The sequence below is a fragment of the Phycodurus eques genome, chromosome 13 (genome assembly GCF_024500275.1).
Source record: "Phycodurus eques isolate BA_2022a chromosome 13, UOR_Pequ_1.1, whole genome shotgun sequence".
NCBI lineage: Eukaryota > Metazoa > Chordata > Actinopteri > Syngnathiformes > Syngnathidae > Phycodurus > Phycodurus eques.
Window position 1 is genome coordinate 7312093 of NC_084537.1, and position 16165 is coordinate 7328257.

A 16165-nucleotide genomic window follows, 5' to 3' on the forward strand; every position below is an offset into this window, starting at 1 on the left:
TGGGGCTGTGTTAGTGCCATTGGCATAGGTAACTTACATATCTGTGAAGGCACCATTAATGCTGAAAAGTACATACAGGTTTTGGAGAAACATATGCTGCCATCCAAGCAACGTCTTTTTCATGGACGCCCCTGCTTATTTCAGCAAGACAATGCCAAACCACATTCTGCACGTGCTACAGCAGCGTGGGTTTCGTAGTAAAAGAGCGCGGGTACTAGACTGGCCTGCCTGCAGTCCAGACCGGTCTCCCATTGAAAATGTGTAGCACATTATGAAAATACGACAACGGAGACCCTGTTGAACAGCTGAAGAGGTACATCAAGCACGAATGTTGAAGCTTTGTAGGTGGAATTCTTTCCCAATTAGTATTTACAATTGCTAGAGAAAAAAAAATTAAAAAGAAATAATTGTACCGGCATTACCAGATAACTAGCAACCCTTTATTGCTCAGTGACTGTTTTTGGTCAATGTCTTTATGTCTCAAAAGTGTTCTCTGTCAATTGTCTGTTGTTGTACGAGAGCGGCTCCAACTACCGGAGACAAATTTCTTGTGTGTTTTTTGGACACAGTTGGCAAATAAAGATGATTCTGATTCTGAATTAGTGTCCTCAGTTCCCAAATGTTTATTGAATGTTGTTAAAAGAAAAGGTGATGTAACACCGTGGTAAACATGACCCTGTCCCAGCTTTTTTGGAGCGTGTTGCAACCATAAAACTAAGTTTATTTGATTGATATTTAGTTGATTATTTGCTAAAAACAATAACGTTTATCAGTTTCAACATTAAATATCTTGTCTTTGTAGTGTATTCAATTAAATATAGGTTGAACATGATTTGCAAATCATTGCATTGTGTTTTTATTTATGTTTAACACAACGTCCCAACTTCATTGGAATTGGGGTTCTATATTAATGTTGTCAGTAGTGGTGATTGCCTCTGTTTCCCAAGACAGACGAGTAAAATATGTTCTGGACAAAGTTAAATGACATTTTCTTGCAAGTGAGTGTGTGTTATTACCTCCTCAACATTCGAGGCAGTCTTGGCTGAGGTCTCCATAAATATGAGGCCGTGTTCTCTGGCAAAAGCTTCCCCTTCCTCTTTCTTTACCTCTCTCCGTGACTCCAGGTCGCTGAAACGCAAAAACACGCAATGGTGTAAAAAATCATTGTAAATGAGGAAGTAACCAGTCAGTCAACAGTTGAGACTATTATTACACTTTTTTTTTTTTATTGGGGTGTACAATGACATTTTCGAACCCCCAAGGTAAATGACATGTTTCCCGTGAGCTTTAGTCCATCCAACAACAACCAGTAGCCATTGATTTTCACATTGAGCTACAAAAGCCGGTACATCTAAATCCAGCATTAGGTCAGTAACAAACCGAGGTTTGTTGCAACTTCCTCATTAATGTAACGAGAAAGTATATCAAGTAAAGAACAATCGTACAGTTGTCTGCAATTACATTGACAAGCTCTGTTTTGACATGCAGCTATCTTACACAACGCCACATTACTTCACGTTAGGTACAAAGTGAGCCAACAGTGTTGTGAAATAAATTTTATTTCAATAGATTTTTTTTAAATCTTAAAATGTCAGCAATATTTTATCCTGGTCCAAAAGATAGGATCATCATCTAGATCAGTGGTCCCCAAGCACCGGTCCGTGGACCGGTGCCGGGACGCAGAGAAAGAATGACCAATTCATGTACTTTCTGTTGTATTGCAATTCATAAACTAATTAAGCTCATTACGTTTACTGAAAACATTTGTTCTTTTGAACGAAACGTTCACGAACGAAACAACACTATATAAGGAGTCCTACTTAAAATACGGGTTTATCGCAACAGTTAACTCTCACGCACCAAGTCCGCTCTGATACAGATACAGTCATAGATTTCTGCTCAACACAGGCAGACTACTTTTACGGAGTTATAGGTCTACTCTCATTGAGGAGCTACGGAACTGCAGCCTGGTCTGGCTGCCTACAATAACTCCGACCCCCACTCCTGCGTCGCACCCACAGTGGACGCTCCACGAACGGCGAAGGAGGAAGCAGAAGCGAGGCAAGAGTGTGCGTGCATATATATGCATACGCGCAAGCCCGCCACCACAGCCGGTCCGTGAGAAAAATCCCGACTCCTAACCGGTCCGCGGTGCAAAGAAGGTTGGGGAACATTGACCGAGATGATGCACATTTCCAACCAACCTCTTTTATTACCAAATGCTCCTGTTACCATAGGGTTCATGGCCTAATCTTTCAAACATGCACTCCATCTCTTACCGTAACAAAAACAAACCTCTTGTTGCCAATGAGCATAATGACCATATTGGAGTTGGAATGTTGGCGAGCGTCCTCTAACCAGGTCGTCAAGTGGTTAAAAGTGTCCCTCCTATAAGAGAAAACAGAAGGGAAAAAAAGAGACATGACTTAATCAGAACATAACATTCATAGTTACAGTACTCAAAGTAAATAAATGAAAATTTGAAAATGACAAATGTTATTTGTTAGAAAACCTTGAGTTTCCTTCCAGAATCTATGGGACCTTAAATGGTCGTAAAAATGTAGGCCGCTGGTTGCAAATGAGATCTATCATACAAATAAGTTAAAAATGTATTTAACGCGGCAAAAATTTGCACACACCATTCAAAGTAACAAAGCAAAATTTTAGATTGACATAACATCTAATTCACAAGAATTCAACCACAGAATTTACTACATTTTGAATTTTTTTCTTGGTCAGTGAAAAAAATGGATAGAAAGCTTACTTTCCAAAGGTGATATACTCAATTACGGTACTCATGTTGAGCACTATGTTTTCTTAAAAAACAGTACTACAGTGCACTCCCGCATATTCGCGGTTCGACATTCACAAATACACCTATTTGCGGACTGGGAAAATTTTTTAAATAAATAAATAAATGATAATAATTTTTTCTATTTTTGTGGTAAAATACTGTCAACAGCAGGTATGATATATTTATTGTATTGTAGCGTCGCTTTAACTGAGACAATGAATGGTTACTATTGGCTGTAAACATGGCAAAGAATATCAACCTAGCTGTCCGCGCCACAGTAGGCTGAAGGTCCGCACTAGAGATTTGTGATTGACATGGGCAAAAACATTTTTTTAAAATAAAATACATTTTGAAAATGACTTTACTTACTAAAATTAAATAACTTAATTTTCATGGCAAAATCCTGATTACAATAAGCATTATATTTATTGTATTGTTTCTTTCGTTGAGACAACGGACAGTTAATGTCGGTTGTAAACATTAATAGTTGTTCCATTTGACTTCAAACACACTGGCAAACATCAGAGAACCAATTGGGACATAGTGGGGCCTCTCCGCTATAGGTTACCGTCAATAAACATCAATGAAACAACTGCACGTTGTGTATTTGAAACGACCACATGGCCTCCGCTAGCATACAATGGGAAACACCATAGACACACAGGCCAACAAATAGCATCAATGTGGCTGTATTGTTAGTTACCATTTAAACAACGGATAAATATCTGAACACAAACGGTGCAGCAACAGACAATATAACAATACTCACAGGCATATATTTATCATCCTCTGTGAAGAATGACTAATATGACTGCTGTACTGAGAAGAGAGGAGCTGGCTCTCGAGTACAGTATATCTGTAAGTCTGTCTTATACTGCCCCCCCCCCCTCAGGTAGCCAAAGTGCGCACGCCAGAATGAGCAGCATAATGTGCATTCTAGAAGTGTGATATCATAGAATGTTATTGTTCTCATTAAAAAAACATTACAACATTTTTTTTGGAGGCTGGAATGGATTAAGGGCATTTCAAATGGGCAAAGATTATTTGAGATAAGTGTTTTGAGGCACAGGTATGGTCAACAAACAAGGCACCACTAGCTCGAAGAAGTGACAAGAACGCCACGTTTTCCGTGGAAGAGTCTCCCTGGTTTCACATGGCAAAGTCCAGTCAAGAGGAAATTTTGACCCGATGCATTGGTCCTCAATGCATAAATAATAAACCTGTCGAAAATGTGAAGATCAGCAACATATTTTGATTTGTGATTCTGTTTGTTCAGGACTGTGACATATTGAAAGGTGGTCCATTGAAGACATTTTATTCTTCCCAACCACTTACTGCCGCTGTACAGGGTTACTTGGCAACCCTGATATTTTACATTGCTGATCTCTGTGCAGACAAAGACTTCAACAACAAGTATTAACCTTTATAGCCCACGCAGTTAAGAGTCTGTGATTGGCTCTTTTACCTCGTGATGTCATAGACGAGCAGTGCTCCTGCTGCTCCTCTGTAGTAAGACCTAGTGATGGACCGGAATGACTCTTGACCAGCCTAGAGAAAAACATACATATATTCATCGAGAGAAATTGAATTTTGAATATTTAAACTGGGTGTAGACAATAGCAGATCTTGTGTTCTTCTAACTGTACTGATGCAGCTACAGTCTGATCATTCTGTCTGAGAAAACACCAGTATTTGTTGATTCAGGAGATTCATTTCAGCCGATGAGATTTTCCAGTCCTGATTCCTCAAGCAGACTCCAGCGCCAGGATTTTAGACAGTTGTGGAGAAGACAGGACAGAGCAGTATCTGTAACTGGATACAATGTGGAGTCCTCTCTTACTTGCTCCATCTAGCTTTCACAATTTATTTTTCTCTCCAAGGATGCGTCAAACCTTCAGTTTCCCAATGCATAAATGATAAGGAAATTCACATTACCTTGTATTGATGTAACATTTATGTCATAAAGGACAGCCCACTGGGTACTCATGTTCATTTAGAGCCCCTATTCTATTATTCCTGTTTTCATTGTCTCTCCTTCACCATCTGTTCCTTACATCACTCATCATCATCATTTAATTCTCTCTAACAACCCGCACACCCCCCACCCCCAATCGCTACACTCACCAGAAAGCGTTCTGACCACCCCCCAAGCCATGTCTATTCACGTCCTGTCTCCATCCAATGTACAGTCACAATGTTGCCTGTGTCTCATCTGGGCCACAGACACAAACAAAATGCGCTCTGTGCCAGCAGCTGCAGCTCGGCACTGCGTGGAGCTCAGCTGTTAAACCAAACAGGCAGGCGGTGGATGAATCACTCAACCAGTCAGCCAACTTTGTCAGCCAGTCTGGTGGTGGATGAAGCAATCGGTCACTGAGTCAGAGAACTTATGAGTCAACCGAAGCAAAGAGCCAGTCGGTCAGCTACCCAGGGAACAGTCAGTAAGTTAGCGCTGCTGTACAACACACAGGTAAATTAGTGGCATTGTATGATGTCCAGATACATAAACAGCAGCCTGTTTACTATATCTTTTGACTCATAGAACATATGAACTACAGGTGACGTGTCTAACTAGTCTTTAGGTAAGCCTGCAGGAGGCTGAGATGTGTCATCAGCAAAGTACTGACATCATCGCTTGGCTTTCTGCTCAACCCCCCCCCCCCAGTCTTTTACAGCGGTGAAACATTTATAATAGAGTTCTGGCTCACCCTGCTGGTCAGATGGTGGAATGCATATTACACACAATACACAGACAAGTCACTGAATTAAAAAAAAAAAAAAAAAAGTTTAATGAAATTCAAGCGTTGCATATTTTTTTTTTATTTTTATATATATATATTTACAAAAGTGTTTAATTTAAAAAAAAAAAAAAAAAAAAATTAAACACTTTTGTAAATAGAAATAAATTTAAAAAATAAATTTAAATAAATTTTGTAAATTTTTTTTTTTTTTTTTTTTATTACTACCAGTAATAATTAGTTTCTAATACTTTGCCCACTTGAGCAGCTAAATAAATTAATCCTGCACCACTGTAAACTATAGCAATACATATGTTCTTAACTAAAATTGTGGAGTATTATTCATAATTGTGTAACCTGCAAACTCAACACTTGATCATGAATATACTCCTAAAATAAATAGCATAATAAACACTTGATTTTAAATGTGTAAAAAATGTAAATATATCATTTATTATAGTTAATGTGAATCCGGACAATAGAATTAAAAACTCTATACTTTACCGTATCCCAGATCTGCAGTTTGATCTGTTTGCCATCTATGGTGATCATCCTCGCTCCAAACTCTACCCCTGAATTTAGAAGAGAAAGAAATAAGAGATTGCACCAAAGTAAATTGTGTGCATCTCAACCAACCAACTCGTACCCACTGGGTACAATGACCAAAAGTGTAAGCTCTGGACTAACTTATCAATAGATCTGCAAACCCACAAACTGTTGGATCAAAGAGAATTTGTCCCTTTGGAAGGTTCCGTTATCAACAACAACAAGAGGACCCCTGTAATAAGCTGTTACTGAAAAGTGAAGTAACAGCACCGCCAAGAGGGGAATATTGGGACTGACAAATTGTTGATGCAAAGCTTAACGCTTGTGTTTTGGAGTTTTCTTGTATTGTAGATAAAATGGGAAGAGGCGGCACAGTGGACCACTGGTTAGCGCATCTGCTTCACAGTTCTGAGGACCGGGGTTCAAATCCCAGCCCGCCTGTGTGGAGTTTGCATGTTCTCCCCGTGCCTGCATGGGTTTTCTCCGGGCACTCCAGTTTCCTCCCATATCCCAAAAACATGCGTGGTAGGCTGATTGAAGACTCTAAATTACCCGTATGTGTGAATGTGAGTGCGAATGGTTGTTTGTTTCAATGTGCCCTACGATTGGCTGGCGACCGCTTCAGGGTGTACCCTGCCTCCCGCCTGAAGATAGCGACCCTTGTGAGGATAAGCGGTACAGAAAATGGATGGATGGAAAAAGATTTTAGTTGATGCTGCTGAGGCTGGCCAGTTATTAGATTCAGGGAGCAATTACTTTTTCTCCAGGAGCAGGTGGCTTTGAAGAGTTTTTTTTCCCTTTTGTCAATAAAATTCATCATTTCAATGTATTTTATGTTTACTTGGTTATCTTTCTCTGATATTTACATTTGTTTGATGAAATTACACACACTGGTTCAATTATACACAATTTGAGGAGGAGTCCAATATTTTTTTCATGGCACTGTATCAGCTTAATATATTTTAAGCCAGTGTTTGCATCCATCCATCCACATTCTATACAGTTTATCTTTACTGAGAAACATATGTATAAAGAGCAGACTTTCTTACCAATGGTGAGGTCGTGAACAGGTTGAAACCTCTTGTCTGTGAACTGTAGTAATAGACATGACTTTCCGACACCTGAAAAAATGCACACAGAGAATCATCATTTGCAAATATTACACATTTGGATCATTTCATCCATCCATCCGTTTTTGAACCGCTTCTCCTTCGAAAATTTAAAGGAGCAGTAAAAAGATTAATTGTCCCACCTCACAGCCGAAAGGGACAATATTTGATAAGGAGAATCATAATCAAAAGTTGGAGAAAATAAACATAAAATAACACTGCAAGAATGGTGTTCTACTCCTCAATACAATTGAAGAGGTTGAGAAATTTGTCATCCTTCCAAGGCACCTTTACAGTGGGTACGGAAAGTATTCAGACCCCCTTAAATGTTTCACTCTGTTATATTCCAGCCATTTGCTAAAATAATTTAAGTTAATTTTGTTCCTCATTAAATGCACAGCACCCCATATTGACAGATAATAACAGAATCGTTGACATTTTTGCAAAATGCATTTATTAAAAAAGAAAAACTGAAATATCACACAGCCAGAAGTATTCAGTAGAAGCACCCTTTTGAGCTAATACAGCCATGAGTCTTTTTGGGAATGATGCAACAAGTTCTTCACACCTGGATTTGGGGCTCCTCTGCCATTCCTCCTTGCAGATCCTGTCCAGTTTGTCAGGTTGATGCCGAATGTTGGTGGACAGCCTTTTACAGGTCTCTCCAGAGATGCTCAATTGGGTTTAAGTCAGGGCTCTGGCTGGACCATTCAAGAACAGTCACGGAGCTGTTCTGAAGCCACTCCGTTATTTGAGCTGTGTGCTTTGGGTCATTGTCTTGTTGGAAGGTGAATCTTCGGCCCAGCCTGAGGTCCTGAGCACTGCGGAGAAGGTTTTTGTCCAGGATATCCCTGTACTTGGCCGCATTCATCTTTCCTTTTACTGCATGACGCTGCCACCACCATGCTTCACTGTTGCGACTGTATTGGACAGGTGATGAGCAGTGCCTGGTTTTCTCCACACATACCTCTTAGATTTAAAGCCAAAAACTGACTTTCTAGAACTTTCTCCAATCTTCCTACTCCATCTCTGGAGCTCAGCCAGAGTGATCTTTGGGTTTTTCTTTACATCGCTCACCAAGGCTCTTCTTCACCGATTGCTCAGTTTGGCCGGACGGCCAGTTCGAGGAAGGGTTCTGGTCGTCCCAAACGTCTTCCATTTCAGGATTATGGAGGCCACTGTGCTTTTAGGAACCTTAAGTGCAGCAGAAATGTTTTTGTAACCTTGGCCAGATCTGTGCCTTGCTACAACTCTGTCTCTGAGCTCTTCAGGCTGTTCCTTTGACCTTATGATTCTCATTTGCTCTGACGAGCACTGTGAGCTGTAAGGTCTTATATAGACAGGTGTGTGGCTTTTTTAATATTATAATAAAAAAATAAAAATAAAAAATAATAATGTACATTTAAGATGCTCCCATTCTGAAGTGACATGTTCAGTGATGTTATAATTCATTTCCGGCGCGGCGTCCTGTGTGGACATATTATTTTATATTTATATTACTAAAGTCGTATTAATTGGCCTGTTATTTTGTTGTTCAAAGTTGGTTACGTTCCGCGAAAACCCGGTTCCAGCCAGAACTATGTGACAAGTGTATTGCTTCACCAAATCATTTATTTCAAAGTTTTGCGACTGCTTGTAACGATAGCTGAGCAATTACCACGCATCTCCACCTAGCCACTCCACATCCTCCCCTCGTGACACTTTTGTAAGAAGCATGGTAGGAAGTGCAGCTTATTCGCGACCATGGAGGCGATGATCAGTGACTTGCAATGCGTTGACACCGGACGCAAAAAGAACTTTCAACTCCGTGGCTTGCCAGCCGGGGTGACGTAATAAAATAGCACGTACCAAGCAGCCGTTCAATGTGGACGCACCAGTCATGTCAGACGCTGGATACACCCCCCCAAGATCAGGAACAAGCTCTGTTACGGCCATAACGAGTCAAGGTTCAGTGATTTCAGTAACAAAAAAAAACGTGGCAGCTCTGGTTAGATTAGTCAGTAATCAGTACACTACAAAATGCTGTCTTTGCTTACAAGTAAAATAAAGAACCATGGCCCAAAAACTGAGGGACGGGACCATATCATGGGTTAGCCGTATCATCCAACCGCTAGTAATGATGATGGAACAAAAATATTAGAATACGGAAGAGCACTGTTCACAGGAGAGTTTATGTATCACATGCATTTTGAGTAAGCAATGGGCTGTGCCATATCTTACGGTCAATAGTCCAATAACAACTCATCCAGGAGGTCACAAAAGAACCCACAACAACATACAAAGATCTACATGCCTTAGTGGCCTCAATGGAGGTCAGTGTACAGGACTAAACCCAAAGAAAACACTCAGCAATAATGGGATCCACGGGACAGTTCCAAAGCGAAAACCACTGTTGACAAAAACAAAAAAAAACAAAAACAAAAAAAACAAAGGCTTACCTAACATTTTCCGAGAGATGTCTTTGATGATGACCAAAGACATTTCAAGGCTCAAAATATACATTTTTTTCCTTTGAGGAGCAATTTTGCTAATAATTTTTTCATGTGAGGAGCAACTTTATAATTTTGAGGAGCAATTTTTTGCAGGTTAATCGCACAGGGATGGGTACGTGACCCATTTTACTCTTATTCCTCTCTGGCCACATTTTTCACCTACTTGACTCTTGACCACTTGCAACTTACAGATCATCAGATGGTAGTATACTATACTGGCCGTATGTCCCACAGTGACTACACTAAGCAAAGGCACCTGTCAGTAATGTTATGTTTTCTACATGGTTGCATACCGTACTTGTCACCTTCGTAATAAACAAAGCCACACACAGTGTTGGGAAGCAGTTGAAAGTTGAGGCCACTGTTCCAAAAATGAACTAATCCAGTTCGAATTCAAAATTTTGAACCAATTTCACTGTTCCAAAACTAGTTCATAGTTCTTTTCCCCCCCCCCTCACAATTGTATATTGCTGACGGGCTATTACCCTCAAAATATTGGCATTTCATTTCCTCATTGTTGCTACCCACTGGAGAATGACCCAGTTAGTCCACTCTAGTAGCTAGCTGCAGCTTTCACCCTACAATCTCAAAAACATGAAAAACCTGCTGCTAGAATGATTTTTTTATTTATTATTAGTTTTTTTTAAATGAGGAATTAACACACGGTGCTCGGGACAGGACTTAAATTCAAGGATTGCTTGAGGTATGTTCACATACTTTTAATACGATACGGCCCGCAAGCAGGCAAAAAAAACTTTATGTAGCCTAGCAAGCTCGTGCTAGCACTAACGGTTGTACATAAAAATCCCGGTGTTGTGTCGAATCAGTTTCGGTGGGTGAAGTAATTTAATTACAGTAAGTTAGAACCTATTATAGTAACGTTGGTTTGACCTGACTGATTAGAATACATGACCTGAATAGAGAATACTTTTGAAGATACTCCGTATACAGTACACAAGTATATACAGTAAATGAACAAATCATTTAAATAGACACATTGCTCCATCTTGTGATCGGATCGGTTATCGTTTTGTTAATGTCGCTGAACGGTCTCAAAAATCCTGATCGTATAAAGCCTAACACACACGGTATTCATACACACACACACACACACACACAGTGGGTACGGAAAGTATTCAGACCCCCTTACATTTTTCACTCTTTGTTAGAGTGTAACTACAACTATTGCTAAAATCATTTAAGTTCATTTTTTTTCTCATTAATGTACACGCAGTACCCCATATTGACAGAAAAAAACTAAAATGTTGAAGTTTTTGCAGATTTATTAAAAAAGAAAAACTGAAACATCACACAGCCATAAGTATTCAGACCCTTTGGTCAGTATTTAGTAGAAGCACCCTTTTGAGCTAATACAGCCATGAGTCTTTTTGGGAATGATGTAACAAGTTTTTCACACCTGGATTTGGGGATCCACTTCCATTCCTCCTTGCAGATCATCTCCGCTTCTGTCAGGTTGGGTTTAAATCAGGGCTCTAGCTGGGCCATTCAAGAACAGTCACGGAGTTGTTCTGAAGCCACTGCTTCGTTATTTGAGCTGTGTGCTTAGGGTCATGGTCTTGTTGGAAGATGAACCTTCGGCCCAGTCTGATCTCCTGAGCACTCTGGAGAAGGTTTTCATCCAGGATATCCCTGTACTTGCCCGCATTCATCTTTTCTTCGATTGCAACCGGTCTCCCTGTCCCTGCTGCTGAAAAACAAAACTCACAGCATGATGCTGCCACCACCATGCTTCACTGTTGGGACTATATTGGACCGGTGATGAGCAGTGCCTGGTTTTCTCCAAAGATACCTCTTAGATTTAAGGCCACAAAGTTCTTTCTTGGTCTCATCAGACCAGAGAATCTTATTTCTCACCATCTTGGAGTCCTTCAGGTGTTTTTTTTTTTTGGCAAACTCCATGCGGGCTTTCATGTGTCTTGCACTGAGGAGAGGCTTCCGTCAGGCCACTCTGCCATAAAGCCCTGACTGGTGGAGGGCTGCAGTGAAGATTGACTTTCGAGAACTTTCTCCCATCTCCTGACTGCATCTCTGGAGCTCCGCCAGAGCGATCTTTGGGTTCTTCTTGACCTCTCTCACCAAGGCTCTTCTCCCCCGATTGCTCAGTGTGGCCGGACGGCCAGCTCTCGGAAGGGTTCTGTTCGTCCCAAGCGCCTTCCATTTAAGGATTATGGAGGCCACTGTGCTCTTAGGAACCTTAGGAACCTTAGGAAAAACCTAAGGGAAAAAAATGTGGGTCACCTTGGCCAGATCTGTGACTTACCACAATTCTGTTCATCAAATGAATAAACACAGTGTTTCCCGTTTTTGAGGGGACCAGCATACCTTGCACATCAGCTAGTTAGTAGCATTGCTCCATGTTGCTTTGGAGATGCCGCCACACAACTGACGTTTCCGGCCGTCACCATTTCCGGTCCGGAGCCGGGACGAAAAGTGGCTACTGAACAACACGGCGGCATCGTGCCCCATGTGATGACAGCTGAGTGAGACCGGGAGTTTTGTTTTTCGCTACATACCGGGCCAGCCGAGGAGGTGCGGTTTCTGTTTAACAACAACAATAACTGGCAACCGGAAGCGGAACAGGAAAAGGACGACTGATTGGCTGTTGTCACACAAATTATCGATGTGTTAGATTAAGGAAATATGCATAGAAGTGATAATCGAGATTGATGGGAAATTTATCACGAGCTTCGATCTCGAGCATATAATCGCACAAGCCTACTCCAGGTACATGCCATATAATTTGCGTAGGGTAAAACAAAGACAAAAAACGTTTTTTTCGCAAGTATAAGCCTGTCTACAACATGAAGCTTTGTGCACATTGTGCTACATGTTAGAACCTAGACTGAAAACCTTTGATGGGACACTTGGGGGGAAAGAGGTATTTGTAGCCTATATTATTCAGCCTTGAGAATTTTATTTCATTCTGCTGTAATGTTTGACGGCCTTCCGGACGCACTTATGAAGTCACACCAACGGAAGTAGTCGGGTAAGAAGTGACATTCTGTGACTTGAGTCACTTGACGAATAACGCACGTACTGTACTAGTAAACAGAAATCCTATGAAGTCTGTATTTCATTTGGATCAGCTCCATGACAGATTGTTTGTACTTTATCAAAACAGTTGCGACCACCATTAAAGTGGATGGGTATGTGGATAAATGACTGCTTTTGCAACATAACCGGACACCACGTCTTTGAAATGTTCAGTGAGCGTTGTCCGTTTCTTCGCTGAAGTTTTCCGTGTTGCGCACAGAGCAACGTTTGCTGCTGTGCGTCTGTTTCAAATGTTGAAATTATGTGGTCGTGCTACTTGCTTTCGGTTTAAACGGCACATAAAGATACTTTGCAAAAGACTGTTTTTGATCATTGTCTTGACACTGCAAACCCGATTTGCCAATTCCAAAAGACTGATGAAACCTCTTTAGTAGACTAGCTCCTCTTTATTTGCCGCCATATATTCAGTGGAAAACCGTGTGCATCAAAAGGCTACACAATTGTAGTTTAGCATATAGTTTGAGATTGTTCGCCCCCTTATTATGCAATCATCATTTAGACTGCATTTTATAATTATTTGGCTGTCTTTGTGATAGATTCAAAACTGGTATGACGATCTGAAGGATTTCAATGATGTGAGGGGGGGTGATCTGAATTCAGGAAAGCAGCAAATACTTTTTCCAAGCACTGCATATTTCAAGTGCAGGCTTGTAAATGCCTAACTTAGCAATGGCTGCACACTACTAAACCTAAAAAGCAACCTTTTTGTTAAACAGGCTCTTCATGACACCACACACACACAATACAAAACCAATATACAACCATTTTAAAAAAAAAAATCCTGCCTCAATTAAAGTTAAAATTTAAAAAAAAAAATTCTTCAGCTAACTTAAAATCTAAATGAAATACACCGGGTGCTGTTGTCTGATGTATTTTGATACCTGGCAGGTATGTTTGATATGTCTGTCTATTAATTAGCATTCCAGTAATAAGCTAGCCGTTTCATATTATTTTGGGGTCTCGAATTTGTGAAAGGGGAAAAATACACCTGCTGCCACAACGCAAGTGGACCGGCAACCGTCCAGATGAAAACATCAAACCTCGGTCAAGCGCTCGCAGGCGTCGAACATCTCCATAGAAATCACATACTGAGGACCGAGAAGCCAGCACTCACTCGCCGTGTACACGAATCGAAAAGAACAACCGAGCTACGCCATTTCAGGGCATATTTGGGGCTTGGCTTTCCCAACTGGCCTCCTCGGCGCACTCATTTATTGGAACCGACGTTGATGACTCGATTGTGGTATATTCCGAATGTCACACATGGTTGTTTACTGAGCTGATAGTCACTTGCGTCATATTTGTTGCTCTAAACTCCAAAGGCTGGCGACGCAGTTCACGTAGCTAACTGGCTGCGGCTAACACCCCCACCCTGAATGCAATGGAACCAGAGGCCCGTATTGTTTGGGCGAACGTCAACAGCTACAATTTTTTTTTTCATTCCCATCGTTTGACATGACACGTTTACACTTGCTGAACGTGACTTTTTTGTGTGCTGATGCGTTAACGGCATAGAACGGGAACTGCCATCCCGCCTCCGCGTCTGTGCTTTTACCACGTCATTGGACGTCCAACACTGCGGAAATGGACAGCTAGCAAGATGCTAACCGCTAGCTGACTGCCGACGTCGAGTCGAGCTCGTTGCAGCCTACCTGTGTCTCCGATGATGATGTATTTGAAGAGGTAAGCGTATGCCATGGCCCTCGATTTGCGCAGTCAGCCGCTCAGACTATCACACCTCCGTATACTGCGCGAGAAAGCTGCTTGTCAGCGTGTTCGCCTGTTTTGGTGTGTCGGCGCTGAAGAAGGAACAATAAACAGCCAGAGCCTCGGGCCTACGTCACTAGGCCCGCCCTCGCCACGCTACACTATGTGTGCTTCACGAGCCCTCGGAAACTACAGATGTATTGTGGTGTTGTGCTTTCAAACTTCTCTACAGTAAATTGTCCTGAAACTTTCGACAGCGGCTCTTTGCAAATGAAAGATCTTAGACGGCAACATCTGTAATAGTGCGGTTTTGATACACAGTGCATCAATTCAGGTGAGTTATAAACCGCTCAATGCCCCTATCGGCACTCAACCAAAATGACAGATTTTTGGAAAAGGTTGACAACTTTCCTGCCAGACTGTAAAGGCAGAGCAGGTAGAGTGAATTCAGAGATTTGTTTTTAAAATACATCATGTATGTTTGAAGATAATTGCTGAAACCATCTGCAAAGACCGAGAACGATGTTGAACTCAGGATCTCGTCCCCCACCCAGAGAGGCAAACCTCCACCCTTGCCCAACGGAGGACCAGGATCTCCGCTTTGGAGGTGGTGATTCTCATCCCGACTGCTTTACGCTGTGCTGTGATCCTGTATTGTGAAGTGTGTGTCTTAACAGAGTCAACGGAAACGCGTTCTCTACAAAAAGCCAAGACGTAACAGTGAGGCCTCCGAAGCGGAACCCCTCGATGCCTCGGCTGCATCTAGATATACTGTCCATAAAGGTTATGAGGTGAATCTGTGACAAAGGCAGAATCCAATTTACCGACGGACCAAATTCTGGCGCAACAAAACTTCAAATACCTTTGACCACCACTGTACAAATTACATTAGAAATTGAAATGAGCACCCTTCTTTTCCCAGTTATGATGAGCACATTGACTCACACAAATGGTAAATAAAATTGAAGTGTAATGACTAATCTTTTCCTGTAGAGTGGAGTAAAGAGTCATGTTTTGGAAGTGGAAAATTGGTGCAATCTTGTGAAGTCAAGGAAGTCTATGTCAACTACATAGGTGGGGGGTAATCAATCAATTTATCAATTAGGAGTTGGACGAGACCCCTCACTTCTGCCTGAATCTTAATGAGTCATTTTGCCAAGACATTGTGGACAATTGTTTGCTTCTGACTTTGTGGGAACAGTTTGGGGAAAGCCATTTTCTATCCCAGCCTGACTGTGCCCCAGTGCACAAAGCAAGGTCCATAAAGACATGCTTGGATGGAGGTTTGTGTGGAAGAACTTACACAGAACCTGGCTCTCTGCGCGAATGGTTGTTTGTTTCCATGTGATCGGCTGGCAACCGGTTCGGGGTGTACCCCGCCTCTCGCCCGAAGATTGCTGGGATGGGCTCCGGCACGCCCGCGACCCGCGTGAGGAGTAGCGGCTTCATCTCGTGCCCCTCCTTGCTCTTCTCCCTCCCGCTTATGCCCACCTTTGTTTGTACTGCCCGACTGGGTTGCGTGCTATTTTCCTCAATCTAAAGCATCTTTGAGTACTGTGCATGACGGATGCGCCTCGTCACATGGTTATCCATCCATCCATTTTCCTGTGTCTAATCTCAGCGGCTTTAGCACTACCAAATGCGTATCACACGCAGAGAAAGTCGACTCACTGTCCTGCTTTCACATCCACAAGTAGCAAACAA

General features: G+C 41.7%; 1 protein-coding gene across 1 annotated transcript in view; it reads right to left on the minus strand.

Annotated features, from left to right (window-relative positions):
• Positions 1-14592, minus strand: part of rab2a (RAB2A, member RAS oncogene family) — a 31868-nt gene extending 17276 nt beyond the window's left edge. Inside the window, exons 1-6 of the mRNA XM_061693846.1 lie at positions 14407-14592; positions 7128-7199; positions 6037-6104; positions 4260-4342; positions 2296-2388; positions 1017-1128 (exon numbers count right to left, since the gene is read on the minus strand). Coding sequence (XP_061549830.1) covers positions 1017-1128; positions 2296-2388; positions 4260-4342; positions 6037-6104; positions 7128-7199; positions 14407-14452 — 474 coding nt within the window. The 5' untranslated portion in view covers positions 14453-14592. The remainder of the gene's footprint in view (positions 1-1016; positions 1129-2295; positions 2389-4259; positions 4343-6036; positions 6105-7127; positions 7200-14406) is intronic.
• Positions 14593-16165: the final 1573 nt, after the last annotated feature.